At 46.4% G+C, this 18,347-nt stretch overlaps 1 protein-coding gene across 2 annotated transcripts in view; it reads right to left on the reverse strand.

Annotated features, from left to right (window-relative positions):
• Nucleotides 1-18,347, reverse strand: part of LOC126519716 (nischarin-like) — a 187,035-nt gene that overhangs the window by 28,029 nt on the left and 140,659 nt on the right. The window contains exons 9-10 of one of the 2 annotated variants that reach the window (XM_055065374.2): nt 17,286-17,396; nt 16,303-16,395 (exon numbers count right to left, since the gene is read on the reverse strand). In XM_055065374.2, coding sequence (XP_054921349.1) covers nt 16,303-16,395; nt 17,286-17,396 — 204 coding nt within the window. The remainder of the gene's footprint in view (nt 1-16,302; nt 16,396-17,285; nt 17,397-18,347) is intronic. The other variant, XM_055065375.2, reaches the window with a different exon arrangement.

An 18,347-nucleotide genomic window follows, 5' to 3' on the forward strand; every position in this document is an offset into this window, starting at 1 on the left:
TACTGCGCATCGAGAAGGCACTTCAGCACCTATGAAGTACCCATACACTACTGCAGACAGCAATACGAAAAGCTTTTTAAGTGCAGGCATCCAACCCGACATGCGCTATGCATGCTCCAACATTTACTGGCATATGGCATGTGACGACTCAGGGCACAGGACGTGCATCAGAACGAGCGAGTGGAATGTAATACCGGTGTCACATGGCCATTCCCGATCGTGATCAGAGCCCGATGCGGATCGAAACTCTCAACCACTACAGGCTCCCTCCTGCAGGTTGCACAAGGGAGCCAATCGCGACTGCAAAAATTCCATCCCGATCAGGCTCGATGAAAATGCACCGTGCGACGCCTGCATTAGCTCTAGCCTAACCCAGTGTTCTGGCTTGGACGCTCGGAAGGTTTCATATCCTCGTAGAGAAGTACAAGACAAACAACTTTGCACAATGCTGCATTACTTTGCATGAACACTGTCAACAAAATCACATCGGCCCGAGCCACAAGAACGTCACGGTGGCGCGTTGTTCACTGACTGCTCCAACAGGCCTAGCTCGGTGGACACTGTTGCCAACAATGCCTGCGATACAGCCCAAGCTCATCCAAGAGCGCTTATTTTTGCCAACACAATTATAAATTGTACGCTTATGTCGCACATAATTAAATACTATAGGTTTACTCAATATTGTCGACTTGAAGAGCAAACGTGCAAGCCTAGCAAGCAAACTGAGAAGATTTTGCACCAAAAAACAACACACACAAGAAAGACTACGACACCACGGGCGCTACTTCAACTGTTTAATGAGGGTGAAAGCACTCGACATATATAGCCCTCCACAACACCGCGCATGCATACAAGGCAACGTGGAGTACAAGGTTTTATCAGAGTAGGCGCGATAGAAACTTCAGCTCAGCATCGTAAAGAAAAACCGATGTATCACTAACACAGTTCGGACCCGCTTTCTTGATGTAGAAGGCTTCCAATGTTTCACGCGATGTCTGATGCCTGCCTCTAACCAAAATCCTCGCATCGTGGAACCGTGGAAAACAATCGGTGCAAGCCCTGCAGTGATCCACAAGTCGCTCACCTTCATTATTCTTCATACCTTTTGCATGTTCCCTAAGTCGGTCGTTGACACAACGCCCCGTCTGTCCAATGTAGGATTTCCCGCAGGACAGAGGAATTTCATATACGACGTTTGTGGCACACTTTACGAAACGCTGGCCATGCTTCTTCTGACAGCCAGGCATTTCGCTTTCGCAAGTTATGCGACGGCTTAGCTGGGCAAACTTTTGGGGAGTGCAGAACACCACCAGTACATTATACCGGTTAGCCACTTTTTTCAGGCTGTGCATGACTTTATGGATGTATGGGACCACTATAGGCCACTCTTTTTTCTTCGGCTCTACCCTGCTTACCCCAGCCTTCAACTTCTTCAAAAGCGTTTCTGCCACAGGGACCAAGACCGACTCAGGGAAGCCAGCTGTAACGAGCCTGCCCAATTGGTTGTCAAAACTTGCTTGCATCTCATGGACACACGACTTCCGGAGCGATGACTCCAGGCAGAGGTTGGCGATGCCCCTTTTCACTACCTTTGAGTGGGCCGAATTGTACGGCAAGAGCCCTTTTTGCGCACGAGGGGAGTAAGCCCAACAAATGTGCCCATCTGAAAACTTTGAAAAACTTTTGAAATTCATCCTTAGAGCCATGGGAAAACCAAAAGCGGAGGACCGTGTAAATGGAAATCTTACAGTTATGGGGAAGTGCCTCCATTCCCTCCAGCATTTCAAATGTTCTTCAGAAAGGCCCTAAGTTTGTACTTGAGCCATTGGTCCCACCCCACGAACTGATGGCCTTAAACAGGGCTATGGCAATAAAGGCCCCACAAGAAGATCGGGAGCGCTGCCCTTTGGACGGAGTGAACTGCCTTGCCAAGAGTGTCACGCGGACTGAACAGAACTGCTCTAAAGACCCTTTGCGTTTTCTAGTTAATTTCTTCAAGGATAATGATCTCAGCCTTTTGCAGGCAGATAAGATAGGCGGCTTCGTAGTATTGCCTAGAACCATGTATAGAGAGAAGGCAGCACAGGCGGTGAACAAAAACTTCGTGGTTGTGAAAAAAGCTCAAACGAGAATTAAGAGCAAATCGATTTAACTTTGTAAGTGCCTAGATCTGCAAGGACTAGCTAAAGATATAACTAAGAGTAAGAGGGGGGCGTTAAATGTTTTCTTTTCCGTTAAAACGCATAAACCCGAAGCTCCCTTCCGTACCATTGTGAGTGAAGCTGGTACCTGGCAACATTGCGCGAGTAAGTTCCTTCAGAAAAGTTTGAATAGCCTAGTAATAACTGATCCCTTTCTTACAAAAAGTTCAGGGGAAGTAGCCCATTTTTTCGAAGAAAAGAATGACATAGATTATGCTTTTTCTGTTGATGTAGAAGACCTTTTTTATTCAGTGCCCTATCCGGACCTGTTTGTCTCTGTTAAAGATTGCACAGACGAGAGCGGCCCGGTGGCTTTCCAAAACGCCGCTGGTATCACTGTTGATAACTTTTTAGTCCTTTTAGAATTTTATCTCCGAAGTACTTTTATCTTGTTTGACGAGCAACCTTACCTGCAGAAGAAAGGCGTATGCATAGCCTCTATACTTTGCAATATCTTTTTATCATCTATCGATCGCTCTCTACACGATCGTTTTAACCATTTTATTAATGACAAAGTCCTTAAAGTGTTTCATTACATGGACGACTTTTTAGTGGTTTTAAACAAGCAGTGTTCCGTTTCGAATGAGGCTACAGTGAGCAGTGTTTTAGATGATTTTAGAAACCTGGGGAAAGGGCTATGTCTTACTTATGAGCTACCGGATAATGGTTTTCTTCTATTTTTAGATTTACAGTTAAAGTTTTTAGATGGGCACATTTGTTGGGCTTACTCCCCTCGTGCGCAAAAAAGGCTCTTGCCGTACAATTCGGCCCACTCAAAGGTAGTGAAAAGAGGCATCGCCAACCTCTGCCTGGAGTCATCGCTCCGGAAGTCGTGTGTCCATAAGATGCAAGCAAGTTTTGACAACCAATTGGGCAGGCTCGTTACAGCTGGCTTCCCTGAGTCGGTCTTGGTCCCTGTGGCAGAAACACTTTTGAAGAAGTTGAAGGCTGGGGTAAGCAGGGTAGAGCCGAAGAAAAAAGAGTGGCCTATAGTTGTGCCATACATCCATAAAGTCACACACAGCCCGAAAAAAGTGGCTAACCGGTATAATGTACTGGTGGTGTTCTGCACTCCCCAAAAGCTTACCCAGCTAAGCCGTCGCATAACTTGCGAAAGCCAAATGCCTGGCTGTCAGAAGAAGCATGGCCAGCGTTTCGTAAAGTGTGCCACAAACGTCGTATATTAAATTCCTGTCCTGCGGGATATCCTACATTGGACAGACGGGGCGTTGTGTCAACGACCGACTTACGGAACATGCAAGAGGTATAAAGAATAATGAAGGTGAGTGACTTGTGGATCACTGCAGGGCTTGCACCGATTGTTTTCCACTGTTCCACGATGCGAGGATTTTGGGTAGAGGCAGGCATCAGAAATCGCGTGAAACATTGGAAGCCTTCTACATCAAGAAAGCGAGTTCGAACTGTGTTAGTGATACATCGGTTTTTCTTTACGATGCTGAGCTGAAGTTTCTATCGCGCCTACTCTGATAAAACCTTGTACTCCATGTTGCCTTGTACGCATGCGCGGTGTTGTGGAGGGCTATATATGTCGAGTGCTTTCACCCTCATTAAACAGTTGAAGTAGCGCCCGTGGTGTCGTCGTCTTTCTTGTGCGTGTTGTTTTTTTGGCGCAAAATCTTTTCAGTATGCAAGATCCCCAATTAGCCCTGCAGTTAACTCTAGCAAGTAACCTTGCTCAGAGTAGGGTCGATGTGTGCTAACGCATTGCAGCTCCCAATCTCACCAGTGGCTTAACGCAGCTTTGCACAACAGGTGAACTTTCAGTATAATTTTATTAAATTAGTAACTACTTCGTGCCAGAAACAATTTGTAGCAGATCTTTACGACAGGTTAAACAAGGAAAATCTGTCCAGCTCATCACACTCCAGGCGTCCAATTCGACACTATGGCATGACAAAATGCCTCGAATCTGGCTGCCATTCTCGCGTGACAGAAGCCGTATCGAACAAAAACGTACCGTGTGTCTCCTACTTTAGAGGTAACAGCAGAAAAAGAATCACTAAAGATGTTACCCTGCATAGTGAATGCACCTCCCAACCTTGAATAAGTTTTTCAGGAAAGAAAGTGCCTCCATAATGCGAGTAAATATGTTAATAGGTGGAAAGTAAAACATCTTTATTAATATTATTTGAATGGCGAGAGCAGTGTGGGAGGAACCCTCAGTCCAGGGTCCCCAAGATGATTCCGGCGATGTTTCGAGCCCGTTGTATCACAGCTCGGAGGACCTCGGGAGGTCCTTCGCGGAGGGCATCGTCCCACAGCTCTTTGTTGCGTAGGGGGTAAAGGAGAGTTGGCAAGGGCAGGAAAGAGGTTTGCAGTGCACTCAATCGCGACGTGGAAGATTGTGGGCGAGCTGCCACAGCCAGGGCAACGATCTGCATAACAGTGTGGGTAGAATTTATTGAGAGAGACAAGCTTTGGAAAAGTTGCGGTTTGTAACGGGCGAAATGCCACTGCTTCCTCCCGCGAAAAGGACGGCGGTGGTGCGGCATTGGTGCGACGAATGCGTGTATAATGACGAAGTATGTCTTTGTAACGGAGCAAGGGATCCCCCTACTCAGTCTGAACTAGTCGCCTCACCATGCCGAGTCGCCCAGAGGGAAATTTCTTGGGCAACCGCATGTGCGCGTTCGTTACCCGGCAGCGAGGTATGACCAGGGGTCCAGAGTAAGTGGATGCGGGGAGGTGTGGTTGGTGTATTTTGCGGGATCTGTTTGAGAATTTGGTGCGCCGCTCTCGGGATGCCATGTCCTGATAGGAACGCCCGGCATGCCTGTTGCGAGTCCGTCAATATATACACTTCCTGAGGAACACGGATGGTGTATCGAATTGCAAGAGCAACACCGAGAATTTCTCCATAAGCGGCATTTGTTCCGCGCATTGCAGCAGAGTCTCTCAGGGATTCGGTGCCATCCAAAACTACCGAGGTATAGCTCTCTTGAGTGCGTGATGTGTCGGTGTATAAAGTATGTGTTTCCGAGATTGCAAGCATGCGGCCAATGTATCGTACACGGGCTTTGCGCCGCCCTTTGTCATGCTCGGGGTGCAAATTACGTGGCAATGGATGAATACTTAGTGCTTGGCGTATCGCCGACGACAAGATCGTTGGACAGGTTTCAGACTCAAGGGGTGGGACAGAGTATCCTAGCCGTGTGAGAAGATGGCGGCCAGTAGGAGTGAGTAGTAGGCGCTGGCGATGGCTGACCCAATGTGCCTCTAGCAGCTCGCCTAGTGTGTTATGTGTCCCTAAGTTAAGGAGACGGCGTGTGGAAGTATAATTCGGGAGGCCATGGGCCAGCTTCGTCGCTTTGCGAATCATTGCGTCTATGCGAAGTTGTTGCGCTTGGGTCAACCGCTGAAATGGGAGATGGTATGTAAGGCGGCTGATCACGCATGCCTCCACCAAGCGTAGCAGGTGCTCTTCTCGGAGGCCCGAGCGCCTGTTGGAGACCCTCCGGATCATGGCCAGAATTTGCTCAATCTGTCTGGATAGAAGGGAAACAGTGTAGTTTGACCTGCCATCCGCTTGGACGTGTAGGCCGAGGATACGAGCACGATCAACCTGTGGTATCGGTGTGCCATCCACGTGCACAGTGATAGGGGGAGTAGAGGAATGGCTCCGGGGGCGAATGATCATTAGCTCCGACTTTTCCGGAGCACATCTTAAGCCGCATTTTCTCGCGTACTCGGAAACTGTATCGACTGCTTGCTGCAGTCGGTCCTGGATGGCTCCGTCGGAACCCCGTGTCGACCAGATAGTAATGTTGTCCGCATAAATAGCGTGGGCAACATCAGGGATCTGGTCGAGTAGCCGGGGGAGCCCTGTGAGCGCGATATTGAATAGAGTAGGGAAAAGAACTGAGTCCTGGGGTGTCCCACATCCTACAAGGCGAATCGTGCCAGACTGATGCGATCCCATTCCTACGGTGGTTGTGCGATCTTGAGGAAATGCGCGGATATAGTTGTACATATGAATTCCACAGTGTGAATGTGCAACATTGCGAAGGATGAGGTCATGTTCAACATTATCGAATGCCCCTTTTAGGTCTAAGGCGATGAGTACTCTCGTTTGGGCGGACGACGGAGGTCCTATGACTTCCTCCCACAATTGTAAAAGCACATCTTTGGCAGACAAATGAGCCCGATATCCGAATTGAGAGTTAGAAAAGAATGATTTTTCTTCGAGGAAGGGCTGCAGACGCCGCAAGAGTACATGCTCCATGAGCTTACCAATGCAGGATGTTGGGGAGATGGGTGGTAAGTTTTCAACCTTAACAGGCTTGCCCGGTTTGGGGATCAGTGTGATGTCGGCGGGTCGCCATGCTTGGGGAAGCATGCCTTTGCGCCAGCAATCATTGAAGATATGGGTGAGGTGGTTAATATCCGCGTCACTGAGGTTACGAAGGGTGGCGAATCGGATGTGGTCATCCCGGTTCCGTGCTGTGGCGTAGGTCTTGTAGGACCACCCACACTTCGTCAGATGTGATGTCTGTATCGAGCAATTCGTTCGCCTCGCCTACATAAGGATAGTCAGGGTACTGCGGTGGCGGGCCTGTGAGTATGAAATGCTTCTCTAGCTCTCTGAGGAGTGTCGAGACATCATCCTTGTACTCGTGCATTAGGATGTGCAGCTGTTGAAATGTTTTTTTCTTTGTTGTGGTGGGATCTGTGAGTGAGCGAAGAATTGACCACGTTTTTGCTGTGCTCAATGTGCCTGAGAGGCGATCGCAAAATCCTCGCCAGTTATTCCTCGTAAGGATCTCTGCATACTCCCGAGATTCCCGTGTAATTTGATCTACACGTTTCCTAAGTTTGCAATTGAGGCATTGTCGTTTCCATCGTCGTGTCAACCCTCTGCGGGCGTTCCAAAGATGAAGTAAATGCGGGTCTATGTCTGGTGTCTCGGTTGTGGTGTGCAGTGTGCTTGTGGTGGCCTCTAGATCTTGTGCGAGAGAGTCAAGCCAGCGTTCGTACCCTTGGCGCTCAGGTGGGTCCTGGCGACGTTCCCTGAATTACACCCAATTTGTTATACGCACATTTTGCTCAGGCCTGCGCGCACCCCGTAATGACAAGGTGGTCGCCACAATGTAGTGGTCACTACCAAGGTGCTCCTCTAGAGGCCCGTGCGCAACGACTGGGCCAGTATTGCGCACGAAGGTAAGGTCAGGGCAGGTGTCATGAAATATGCTGTTGCCTATCCGAGTAGGGTGTTCTGGGTCTGTAAGCAGTGTGTATCTCATGTTACAGATGGCATTCCATAAGCGGGTCCCTTTAGCCTACGATTTAACGTAACCCCATGCAGTATGCGGAGCGTTAAAGTCGCTGGCCACCACACAAACCCGTCCAAACCTACCAAATTCTGTTAGTAGGTGCTGAAAACAGTGCGTTCGCGAACGGGGGGAACTGTATGCATTGAGTATAAACAGGCTCTTGCTGCATTTACCTTGCGTAATTATTTCCAATATTTGGTGAAGAATGTCAATGTCAGTGGTATGCATGCGACATGTAACATGTTTCGAAACTAAGGCTCCCACAAGAGGAGAGACACCCGAGAGCGAGCTGTAACCAGATAAAGAAGGGGTGCAATTGACTTCCTGTAAGAGGATGACATCGGGAGGGTTCGTGGATGTGACGATATACTGCTGTAGGGAACCTTGTTTTCGGCGGAATCCCCTACAATTCCACTGCCACACCACTAGTTGCTCCGCATTACGCGGCGCCATCATCGCGAGAGGAAGCAGGCAGTCGTGCATAGGGATGCGGGTGCCGGGTGCCCACATTTGAATGTTGCGGCCGAGAGCCTTGGTCGGAAAGCGCGCTTTCGTTGTTACCGCTAAGCTCAGGAACTTGCATGCGTGCGAAAGTGCTCTATACATGGATTTCACTTGCTCCGTAATCCCTATTTGAAGGCCTGCATTTGGCGTTCTATCCTGTCCAGAGCCTCTTGCATACTAGTGCTCATGTCTGCCACCAGCGCGTCCATTTGTTTTTGCAGGCGCTCACAGCGCGCCTCCATGTCATGACGTTGGCGGGCTATTTCTATTAGAGGATCGGGATTTGATAACGGATTGGTAATAGGGGAAGGGGTAGGGAGAGATTTACGGGGCGAGCAAGCTGTGGGGAACCCTCCGCCCGACCTACCTCCCGAGGCGCCTCCATTGCTGTTTTCTTCTCCAGGGTCCGCTGCACCCCTGAAGGCATCAGGGTCACCTTGGCTGGGACGTTGGTCTGCAAGGCCTTCTTGTAAGGTGGTTGGGAAGATGGGGAAGGAGGGTGCCTCTCTGGGAGGCGCACCGATGCCTCACGGGAGCGGGACCGAGACTTAGAGCGGGTCCGGAACTTGCGACGGGATCTCGAACGGGTCTCCGACCGGTCTTGTCGGGTCTCCTTCGTTGGGGCGCGCGACGTTCGGGTCTCCGCCGTATCTGTGGTAGTGGTCGGGTCGCTGGAGGGTTGGAGTTCACGCTGCTCTTTCTCAAGAGATTTCCGCACCCAAACTTTGTTCAGTGTCTGCCTAGCACGCCGCGGGCATTTTGGATCCGCTGTAGGGTGGGTCCCGTCACAGGATCTGCAGTGTGGGGTGCACGGACGTGACGGGGTGGGGTTGTGAGTCCCGCACGTCGTGCAAATGACCACGTGCGGTGTAGGACAGTAATCAGCCCAATGGCCGAGTTTGTGACATATCTTGCAGACCAGTTGGCGGGGTCAATGGGGGTAGCAGCGGAGTTCTGCACCATAGAAACGCACATAGCGAGGCACTTTAGGTCCTTCAAATGTTACCAACGCAACATTGGTTTGACCCATCATTCATGCTTGAAGTATTTGAGTTCCAGGAGCCAAAGGCTCATCCACTAGCTTGGAAGACGGTGTACCGGGCAAAAGACCAGGAACAATTCCCTTACATGAGTTGTCTGGGGCCGCAAAATATGTTGTGATGGGATAGACTCGCTGACCAAGGTTCAGCTCCCTCACCTTGTACAATGCGTCGGCTACGTGTGACTTGGGTGTGCTGAAGATTGCCAAGTTCTGCTGAGGTCGCAGTCAGAATATGATGTCCTGACGATCGTCGGTGGTCAAGCCGGCTGCACTCCATAGAGCACTGGCGAGTTCTGGGCGCGTCCACTTATCGAGGCAAAGTCCTCCATGAGGCCGCACAATTATCTTTTCATTGTGCAAAGGAAGTTGAGGCAGGTTTTGATTCCGACTGCGCTTGCATATGGTAGGCTGGGAGGCGTCCGGAATGCCCAAGATGTTCTCAGAGTGGTGCGTCGTAGCGTGCGTTTGACGGATGAGTCGCTTATGTATGACTGTCTTCCAACAGCCACCTGTGTCGTCGTTAGTTTTGCCATCGTAAATGTTCGGGATAGCATCTTCCTCCATCCTTTCCCCAGTCGGAGTGTCTACCTCTCGTTGTTGGGAGGGAAAATTGGCGACGATGGGATCGGTGGCCACTCCCACGGTATCCACCTCGGGCATCTTCGTTGTTGTCGAGGAACGCGCGGCAGCGTTCTCCATCGCGGATTGTGTCTTCTGCTCGTTGGAACATGACGTTGCAGTAGATAAATGCTCCATCGAAACAGAGCGGTGAATTAGCCGAAGGCCCTTTGCATGCCCATTTAGATCATGGGCCTCGGAAGAGCTGGTCGCTTGGCGCTCTTGGTTCATGGTGTAGAAAACACGCCAAGGCAGCTATGGCCCCGGCAGGGGCAGCCGCGTTGGAACTGCTTCAGAGCTGTAGAGGTGCGGGGAGCGGTAAAAAAGTCCAGGGAAGAAAAGGCGGTCGGTGGGAAACGGCGAGAAAGCCGCTTCCCATATTACTCCGGGCAAGGGCGGTCAAGGACGGTCGGTGAAGGTCGCGTAGTCTCTGTGGTTGCGGAGCGCGCCGACGACACGTCCGTCGGCTGACTGATTGGAACTCCTTAATAGGTGGAACAATTGTACTTAACTTTCCAATACCTAGCAAATGAAGCAAAACTTATTTGAAAAGTTGTAGCTCCCCCCTATCGTTCCATTGACATCCAAACATGCATGACCACATTGCAGACCTTGAAAGCAGTTGGACTGTGTCATTTGCATGAATTGCACTGAATGTTACCGCTTTAATATACAATGTGAAAATGGATGGTAAATATGACACTATCAAGCTTAGCGAGTGGCATAACACATTGAGCATCACTGCCAGGGGAGCCACCCAGACGTAAAGAAGTGTGGTGTGCTCGTAACCTACTTGGTGCACAGTGTTGTACACAAAGTAGCTTATGCGCCCTACTAGGGGTCTAAAAACAATAAATAGTAGATTTCAAATTGCATCAAGAACGAAATACCCAACATCGAATAAAGCACTGAATGCCACACATACTCACGTAATGCACACATCGCATAACAAATGCACCCACAACTTAGCTCTTGAAAATTTGTATTTTTGTTTTCCCTTCATAGCAATCACACCCCCAACTTTGCTACTGTGCATTCAAATGATCGAACGGCCATGCTGTAGTTTTCCATAGAGACGAGAATCTTTTACTTTCGCACATGTGTTTTAAGCAAGCACATTCAAACTCAATGCCCGTTGCTCTATTGGAAATACTTAATAATGATGCCACGTGAGAAACGCCGGGATCACATAAATGAAATTCTGCAGCTAACTTACGTAGGCGGCGCATCCGCACTAGCGGCTAACATGCCGTGATGGCACAAGAGCAGAGGAAGCGTGTTTACGGCTGAAAAATTGAGGGAAAAGCCACAACAAGGGAACACTGGCGGTGAGAACAGGCTGAGCATTAGCACGGTCGTCACTTGGGACCCGACAGAAAGAGCAACCGCGGCAACGCTCGGCCTGTCCTTACAGCAACCTCGCCGCCAGTGCCAGGGCAAAGGCACCTCGCAGACTCTAGACAGAAGAAAGAAACGCAAATGGCTCTCTGCAACAGTTATCAATAGATGAAGCGCCAATAGTGATGACACACAGGAAGGAATACAGACAGGACAAGGCGCCTTGTCCGATTACTTTACGCAGTTTACAGACTTTGCACAGACATAATAGGAAAGCGCGCATAATGCATGGCCAGACGTGATGCACGGGAGAGTCCAAACGCAGAAGAGGCGGCCAGCGCTTGGTAGACATAGTCGGGCACAGTGCCAAATGTGTCAAACAAATACAGTGGCTGCCTGTAATTGTTTTCGGTGTGCACAATGGGCCCCAAGTCGAGCTATACACCTGCTGTGGGAGAGAGGGTTTATCTGCTCACAGAATGGAAACTTTGATGAGACACCTATAACCTCTGACATGCCGATAAACAGGACAGTTGAGGAAAGAGACCGCACACAGCGTGGTTGTCAAAACAGGTGCCAAAAAGGAGCAGTTCAACATAATGCTTGCGTTAATGCCAGACGGCCGGAAGTGGCTTCGAGCATGAGCTGTTGTGGATGCAAGATGTGAATGAAGCAGCCAGCAACTTGAATGACAGGTCTGGCAGTTTCAATGCAGAGTGAAGTGCAATAAAAGGTTGTTACGGTTTGCACACAGTTTATGTGTATTTTTACTCCAAGGATAAGTTATCTAATGCATTTTTCAAATCATTATGAGGTTACTTATCAATTTTGGCTGTTTAGAAAAAATTTCTATAAAATTTACCTCGCATAACAAATGTACCCTCAACTTAGCTTCGGTTCTTTTACGGAAAAAAGTGCGTTCCTTACACGAGTATATACAGCATAAGAAAATTTAAAGAGGTCACACACCACATTTTTGAGCTACAATTATGCGTTGCATATGTTCAACACTTCGAATCCCACGGCAAGCTGGTAAAATTTGAGTGTATTTCGAGCAATAGAAAATGTACATTAAAATTTTTTTTATATATCACATTTGATGTGTAAGCAGTGTCACAACAGTGACAGAGTGTTAAAATAAAGAGCCTTTGTGTCGTTAATGAGTGGTGTCCAAATTGTGTGTGTCCAAGTGTCCAATATTAAATTTTCGCAAAAGATACTTAGGCCTATTGGCCACCCCTACCCTCAGTTATACACTGAGGTCAGTTGGACAACCGTGTCATGCTGTGCCACTAAACCACCACTCACCAGTGCTCGACATAAGCCACTTAATGTTGCCTGTGAAAACACTCGACCAGCCTATTTGCTTATGGATGGTAGGCTGTAGTATACTTCAGAAATCGTGAATATAGATTAAAGCCTCGTTCTATAACTACCGCCTCTGCAACTACAAATTGGGACACCCAGGCACTGCAAAAGGCTTTGGAGATGGTGTCAGCCACATATCAATGATCTACGTTGCGCCCGGCCATCTGGTGAATTGGTTTACCTTTGATTGAATGGCCACAATAAACGTGACAAAGATTAGTGGGCTTGTATACACATTACATCTTTATGAATTCAACAAAGGCTTCCTCAACCTCCAGAGACCCAAATACAGCTATGGGATGTAAATGCTCTTCAAACTGCTTTTTGTTGTCTATCGGTATGTTACAAATGAGAAAAACATTTCTTAGAGCAAAAGTTGTACATGACGAACTTTCAGCAGTTTTTTTCGGCATCCGGCAACAGTAATGAAATTGGCGATTTCTAACAAACCCATATGGGTGCCATGCGGCGGCACAGATGTCAAAATGCAGAACAAATTAGAACGCTCGCCGTGAACAATAGTGTGACATCAAGGTTATCGCAGTACCTATCCAGGAGAGGTATCGGAACTATAAAAACAGCTGCGTTATCGATGGGGTGGACACATATACTTCATACACCCAAAGTACAACATGCATATGAGGAGCACCACAATGCTGAATGAAATGACAACCATTCCACTCTGTGAAGATGGAATGGCAGCGAAAGCACTTTGCTTTTTGTTTGAGAGCTTTGACTGTCATCAACGTTCACTGCTATTCTATCTTCACAGAGTGGAATGATTGTCATATCTTTAATTTAAATACCGCAGTTAGATGGCAAAAGCTGCACCTCCATGTGCATGGAAGAAGTAACCATTGCCTCATGTGTGCTACAGTAAAGAGTGCATTTCACTGTTTTAACGGAGACGTGAAGATGGAACTACATTGTATTACATTGGATATACACTGCTGCTGCATCCTGAATTTTCTTGCAATCTCAAACAATTCGAAACACACTTCAGGGTTGCGCTCCACAATCTACAACACAGAGCTCTAAATCAATTTAACATGAAATTTCTCAAAAGCAGATGACAAGAATATGAGTAAATGACTTCTGTACAGCTAAACACGAACCATAGAATTCATATCCAGAATGAATATTTTGTGTAATTTCTGCCAAATAATTTAAAAACAAAGTTGAATGCAATGTGCAATAAATTATACAAGGGGCCTTAGGAGTTAAAGGAGACACTAAAGAGAAAATCTAAATCAGTTTAGACTGATAGAGTATTCTTTCAGAAGTCTTATTTGTTAATTTTATGGTAAGAAGTTGACTGCTAAGATAGAAAATGGAGGTTAAAGTTTTATTTTTTTTACACTGACGTGCCATATCCACAGCACTTCAGTGTAATGTAATGGATTTCAAAATATTTTCTTCTGCAGCTCCGTAAAACTCCCCGAAACTTGCCAAGTTCAGTCTTTGGCACTCTTGCAGCACTCTGAAGTCTATATATTAGAAGTTACACTAAGCCCAAGCAGAGGCCATCAGATCCTACGACATAATGGTAAGCTGGTGCAAGAACCTCCAGGTGGCATTGCCATCTGTACTTAATTTTCTAGTGTTTTCTGGCTTAAGAAGCTTTTTCCTATAAGGCAAGAGTGGCATTTCTGGTATTGTAGCACCGTAATTCATTACACTTCTCTTTAGTGTCTCCTCAAAGCACAGTAGAAAAACGTAACTAACACATTAGATAAATGAACGCAAGCTGGCCCTTCAATAGGGCTCTACAGCGAGTGCCGCACCCACTAGAAGCCGCACGTGGGCTAACAGGCAGGTCATGACAGAGGCATTCAGCTTGTGTCCTGTCCCTTTCTTTGTCAGCTGTTTGTCTTCATGGTGCTACCGGTCATGGACGGTTACTAAAATCTGCATTTTCTGCATCAGAAGAGCTGCAACTTTTGCAGCTCCTGTGTTGGAAATAAAGGTTTTCATTGCTGCTGACAGTACCTTTACAAACATTTATCATGATTATATTTCTTTACCTAAGCCGAATAGTTCGACCAGTAGTGCCAGCAAACGAATTGAAATTTACCACATTTCGTTAAACCTCGATATAATAAATTTCAATATAACGAAGTTCTCGGTATAATTGGTTATTTAACTTTTTATAACTTCTTGTGCATACAACACCATGTATTTAGAACCTCAATATAACATAGTTTGTTTATACAAGATTTCAATATAATACAACTACACTGCTGCCGCAAACAAACAGAGACAATAAAAGAAAACTTCCACGGATGCAGATGGTCAAATAGTTGAATTACAAGTGATTGCCTTGCGAAATCATGCGCTCCGTGAAAGAGAGTGACAGCCAAAGTGGAGCAGCATCGCGTTTCCTATAAAGTCTGAGTGCACTAAGATCACATCGCGAGTCTCCTAATTAACGGTACGGCTAGAACTGATAAGAAGAAAATGGCTGATGCACTTAACAACTACTTCTGCTCGGTGTCCACTGACGACGATGGTATCGTTCCACATTTTTTGACGTTTGAAGCAGTACCACCAATTGATAACATCACTATCAGTGAGGAGGGAATACTATCAATTTTACTTAAACTAGACGTCAAAAAGTCATCTGGAATAGACGGAATTCCTAACGCTTTCCTACACCAATATGCTGAGTGGTGCGCAAAATTCTTATGTTTAATATTTAGGAAATCGCTGTCACACGCCGAAATTCCCAGTGATTGGAAATGCGCCAGAATAACTCCAATACCCAAAAAAGGTGATCCGTCCATTGTTACCTCTTATAGGCCAATTTCTCTTCTCTGCACTCGTGCCAAAGTATTCGAACACATTATTTTTAAACATATTTCCAGCTTCATTGAAGATAATAAAATAATCGATAGTCGCCAGCATGGTTTCCGACGAGGAGTTTCTACAAAAACGCAACTACTAGAGAGCATTCACAACTTTGCCGCAGCGTTGGATAAATCTGGTCAGGTTGACATCATATTCCTCGACTTCGAGAAAGCTTTTGATTGTGTATCGCATCCTAAACTTCTTTTAAAACTAAGACCTCTACTCAAAAACGATTCCCTCCTTGCACGGATCGCAGCATACCTGTCTTTTAGGCAGCAATCTGTGCCCATCGACGATGTCAGTTCAGATTCTGCCTACGTTCATTCAGGTATCCCCCAAGGTTCTGTTCTTGGGCTGTTATTCTTTTTAATCTTCATAAACGACATTGCTCAAAACATACCAGTGAAAATCCACTTATTTGCGCACGATTGCATCCTATAGAACGAAATCCACAGTTCTGACGACCAGGTTTCTCTTAAATCTTTAGCCCAGATTACAAATTGGTGTACTTCATGGCAGATGCAAATAAACCACAGCAAAACGGTAGCAATGAGGCTTACGCGTAAGATGAATCCACTCACTTTCACTTATAGCATCAGCAGTAACAATTTGTCTGTAGTTTCAAGTTACAAATATTTAGGGGTAACTATTACATCTGATCTTCAATGGAATGATCACATCACATACATACACAAGAAAGCCATGAGACAACTAGGCTACTTACGGCGAACACTTCCCAAAGCTTTTGGCCTATAAAACGTATATAAGGCCAACACTCGAATACGCTACAGCAGTGTGGGATCCGCACACAAATAAAAATATAAGGAAACTAGAAAGCATTCAGCGAAAGGCAGCTAGATTCATTTTTAATTCGTACAGCAGCAAAACATTGTCAACTGCTCTATTAATTTCTGCAAATCTAGAATCCCTACGAACAAGACGGTACCGCGAGAGGCTAAAAACATTCTACATGATATACAATGATAACCTTGAAATTGACAAAAACACGTACTTGAAACCTCTTACGCAGCGTCCCACTCGTTCTTCCCGTTCAAAAAAAGTTAGCGAAATTTATTGTAGAACCAACACTTACATGAATTCTTTCTTCACCCGTACCATCCGTGATTGGAATCGTTTGCCCAGAGAAGTAATCGAGAGCTCTTCTGTTGCCGCTTTCACTGCCGCACTTCAAAATGTGAAATGATAGTGTCTTATCACCAATGGTCTAGCAACGTTTCATGAAAGCGTCGCACTTATATCCTGCTTTTCTTTATTTTGATGTTTTTACAGTTATGTTTTCTTTATATTGTGTATCGCATTGACATGTATAATGCATCGAACGAAATACTTTTTTTTTTCTCTTGTTTTCTTCCCATTGTCAATTGTTGAGCAACGCACTTGTCTAATATGTCTTGATGTGTGTTCATATGTCTACCATTGCGATATGATGTGTGTTCATATATATATAGCATTTTACCATTTGAAATTATATAATTCAGTGCCATACTTGACACACCAGTCGCTTTTCTCCAGTTCCATTTGTTTGTATGTGTGCTCTTTTTGTTGTTCAGGTACATTTGTACCGAAGTGTAACCCACTCGTGCTTAAGGCCTGGAATTCAGGCTAGCAGTACTTAACAAATAAATAAATAGAATATGTGAAGTTAATGCTTCCTGATTACTGTGTTCAAGGTAATAGGCAGGAATGAGTTTCTATTAGTTATGGCTATTGGCTCAATTTTTTTGTGCGATCTCTTGTGCCATCTTCCCATTCAACTGGTTCCCACCACCTTCCGACTCAGTATCCAGCAACATGGAACCCTCTCGAGATCGGAGTCAGAGCCTAGCCAAATGTTCAGCTGCTCTTAAAGCAACTGGAGGAGCCAAGTGATCGGAATTCTCTTTGATCTCAGTTGCGTTCCTTGCTCGAAGGTGACAGCACCTCAATCAGCTGAATGTAAAGCACACTGCCAGAGCACCTTACAGTACTTAAATCTGACCAGTTGAGTGTACCGTATTAGCCACGCACGAAGGAACCCAATCAAAAACAGCCCTCCACAGCTAGTTGATGACTTACCGCGGCTGCTGTATTGGTGGGGGGTCGCCTATCCTTGGCTACTTGCAAGGCACGCAACACGTTGACAGTGTCCAGCTCCTTCTGCGTTGCTTTCTGCCCGTCAAGTACAACCTGCATTAAGGAGTGCTCTCAAGTCGGAATGTGTTCAGGCCTGTTTGGAACAAACTTTTCAGTTTGCACTGGCAAGAACAACTCTCGAAAGAATGCTTTCAGAGAATAGTTGGCACTATTGCAGTCAATGGAGCTGCAATGCCCTAGCTGTGGCCACAGCCATGCTCTTAGAAAAAAAGTGGAGAGGGCTTTTCATCATCTTGCACGCAATGCGCATACCCTAGTGATTTCCATCTGCTTTGTTTGCGGAACAATAATACACTGGTCCACCAAGCGGCACAGTTGTCCTTTGCCTTTAGCACAGAGTGGCGAGTCACGGCACACTGCTGCCCTAGTTTCCTAACTATTCCTTTTTTTCATGATAGAGCGATAGCTGCTCAGCGGACAAATGCATTATTGCTCTGCGAACAAAGCAGATAGTAGAATCTTGATACGAACCTTTAGGGATGGTGCAAAAATTCGTGTCACCACCCCCCCCCCCCCTCAAGAAAAAACAGGCAAATTAAGGGGGAACATGGTTATGAAATGACTAAGTTACTAAAAATTTCCTTAAGATTTTCTTTTATGTCATGGCGAAACATCTGGAAGAAAGCCGCTGCACAATTTGAGAAAATTTGACTTTCTAGTGTGTTGTCTTCGAAATTGCGGGATTGCACCACTGATCACGCGAGCGTGGCTTTCCGTTGACGCAGTGTCACCATCTTGGTATCACCATCTTTGTATCCCCATCTTGGTATCCCCATCTTGGTATCCCCATCTTGGTATCCCCATCTTGGTATCACCATCTTGGTATCACCATCTTGGTATCACCATCTGAAATTGACCTTGTCGCTGTATTCTCTTGTTGAATTTCTATGTGCAATCTTGTTTTCTTCGTGTCTGTAATTCTGTATCTTAACACAATGTTTCGCACCTGCTTTGATCTTGTGTACAAGATCGCAGTATTCATAA

Source organism: Dermacentor andersoni, chromosome 10 (genome assembly GCF_023375885.2).
Source record: "Dermacentor andersoni chromosome 10, qqDerAnde1_hic_scaffold, whole genome shotgun sequence".
In the NCBI taxonomy this organism is placed as follows: Eukaryota; Metazoa; Arthropoda; class Arachnida; order Ixodida; family Ixodidae; genus Dermacentor; species Dermacentor andersoni.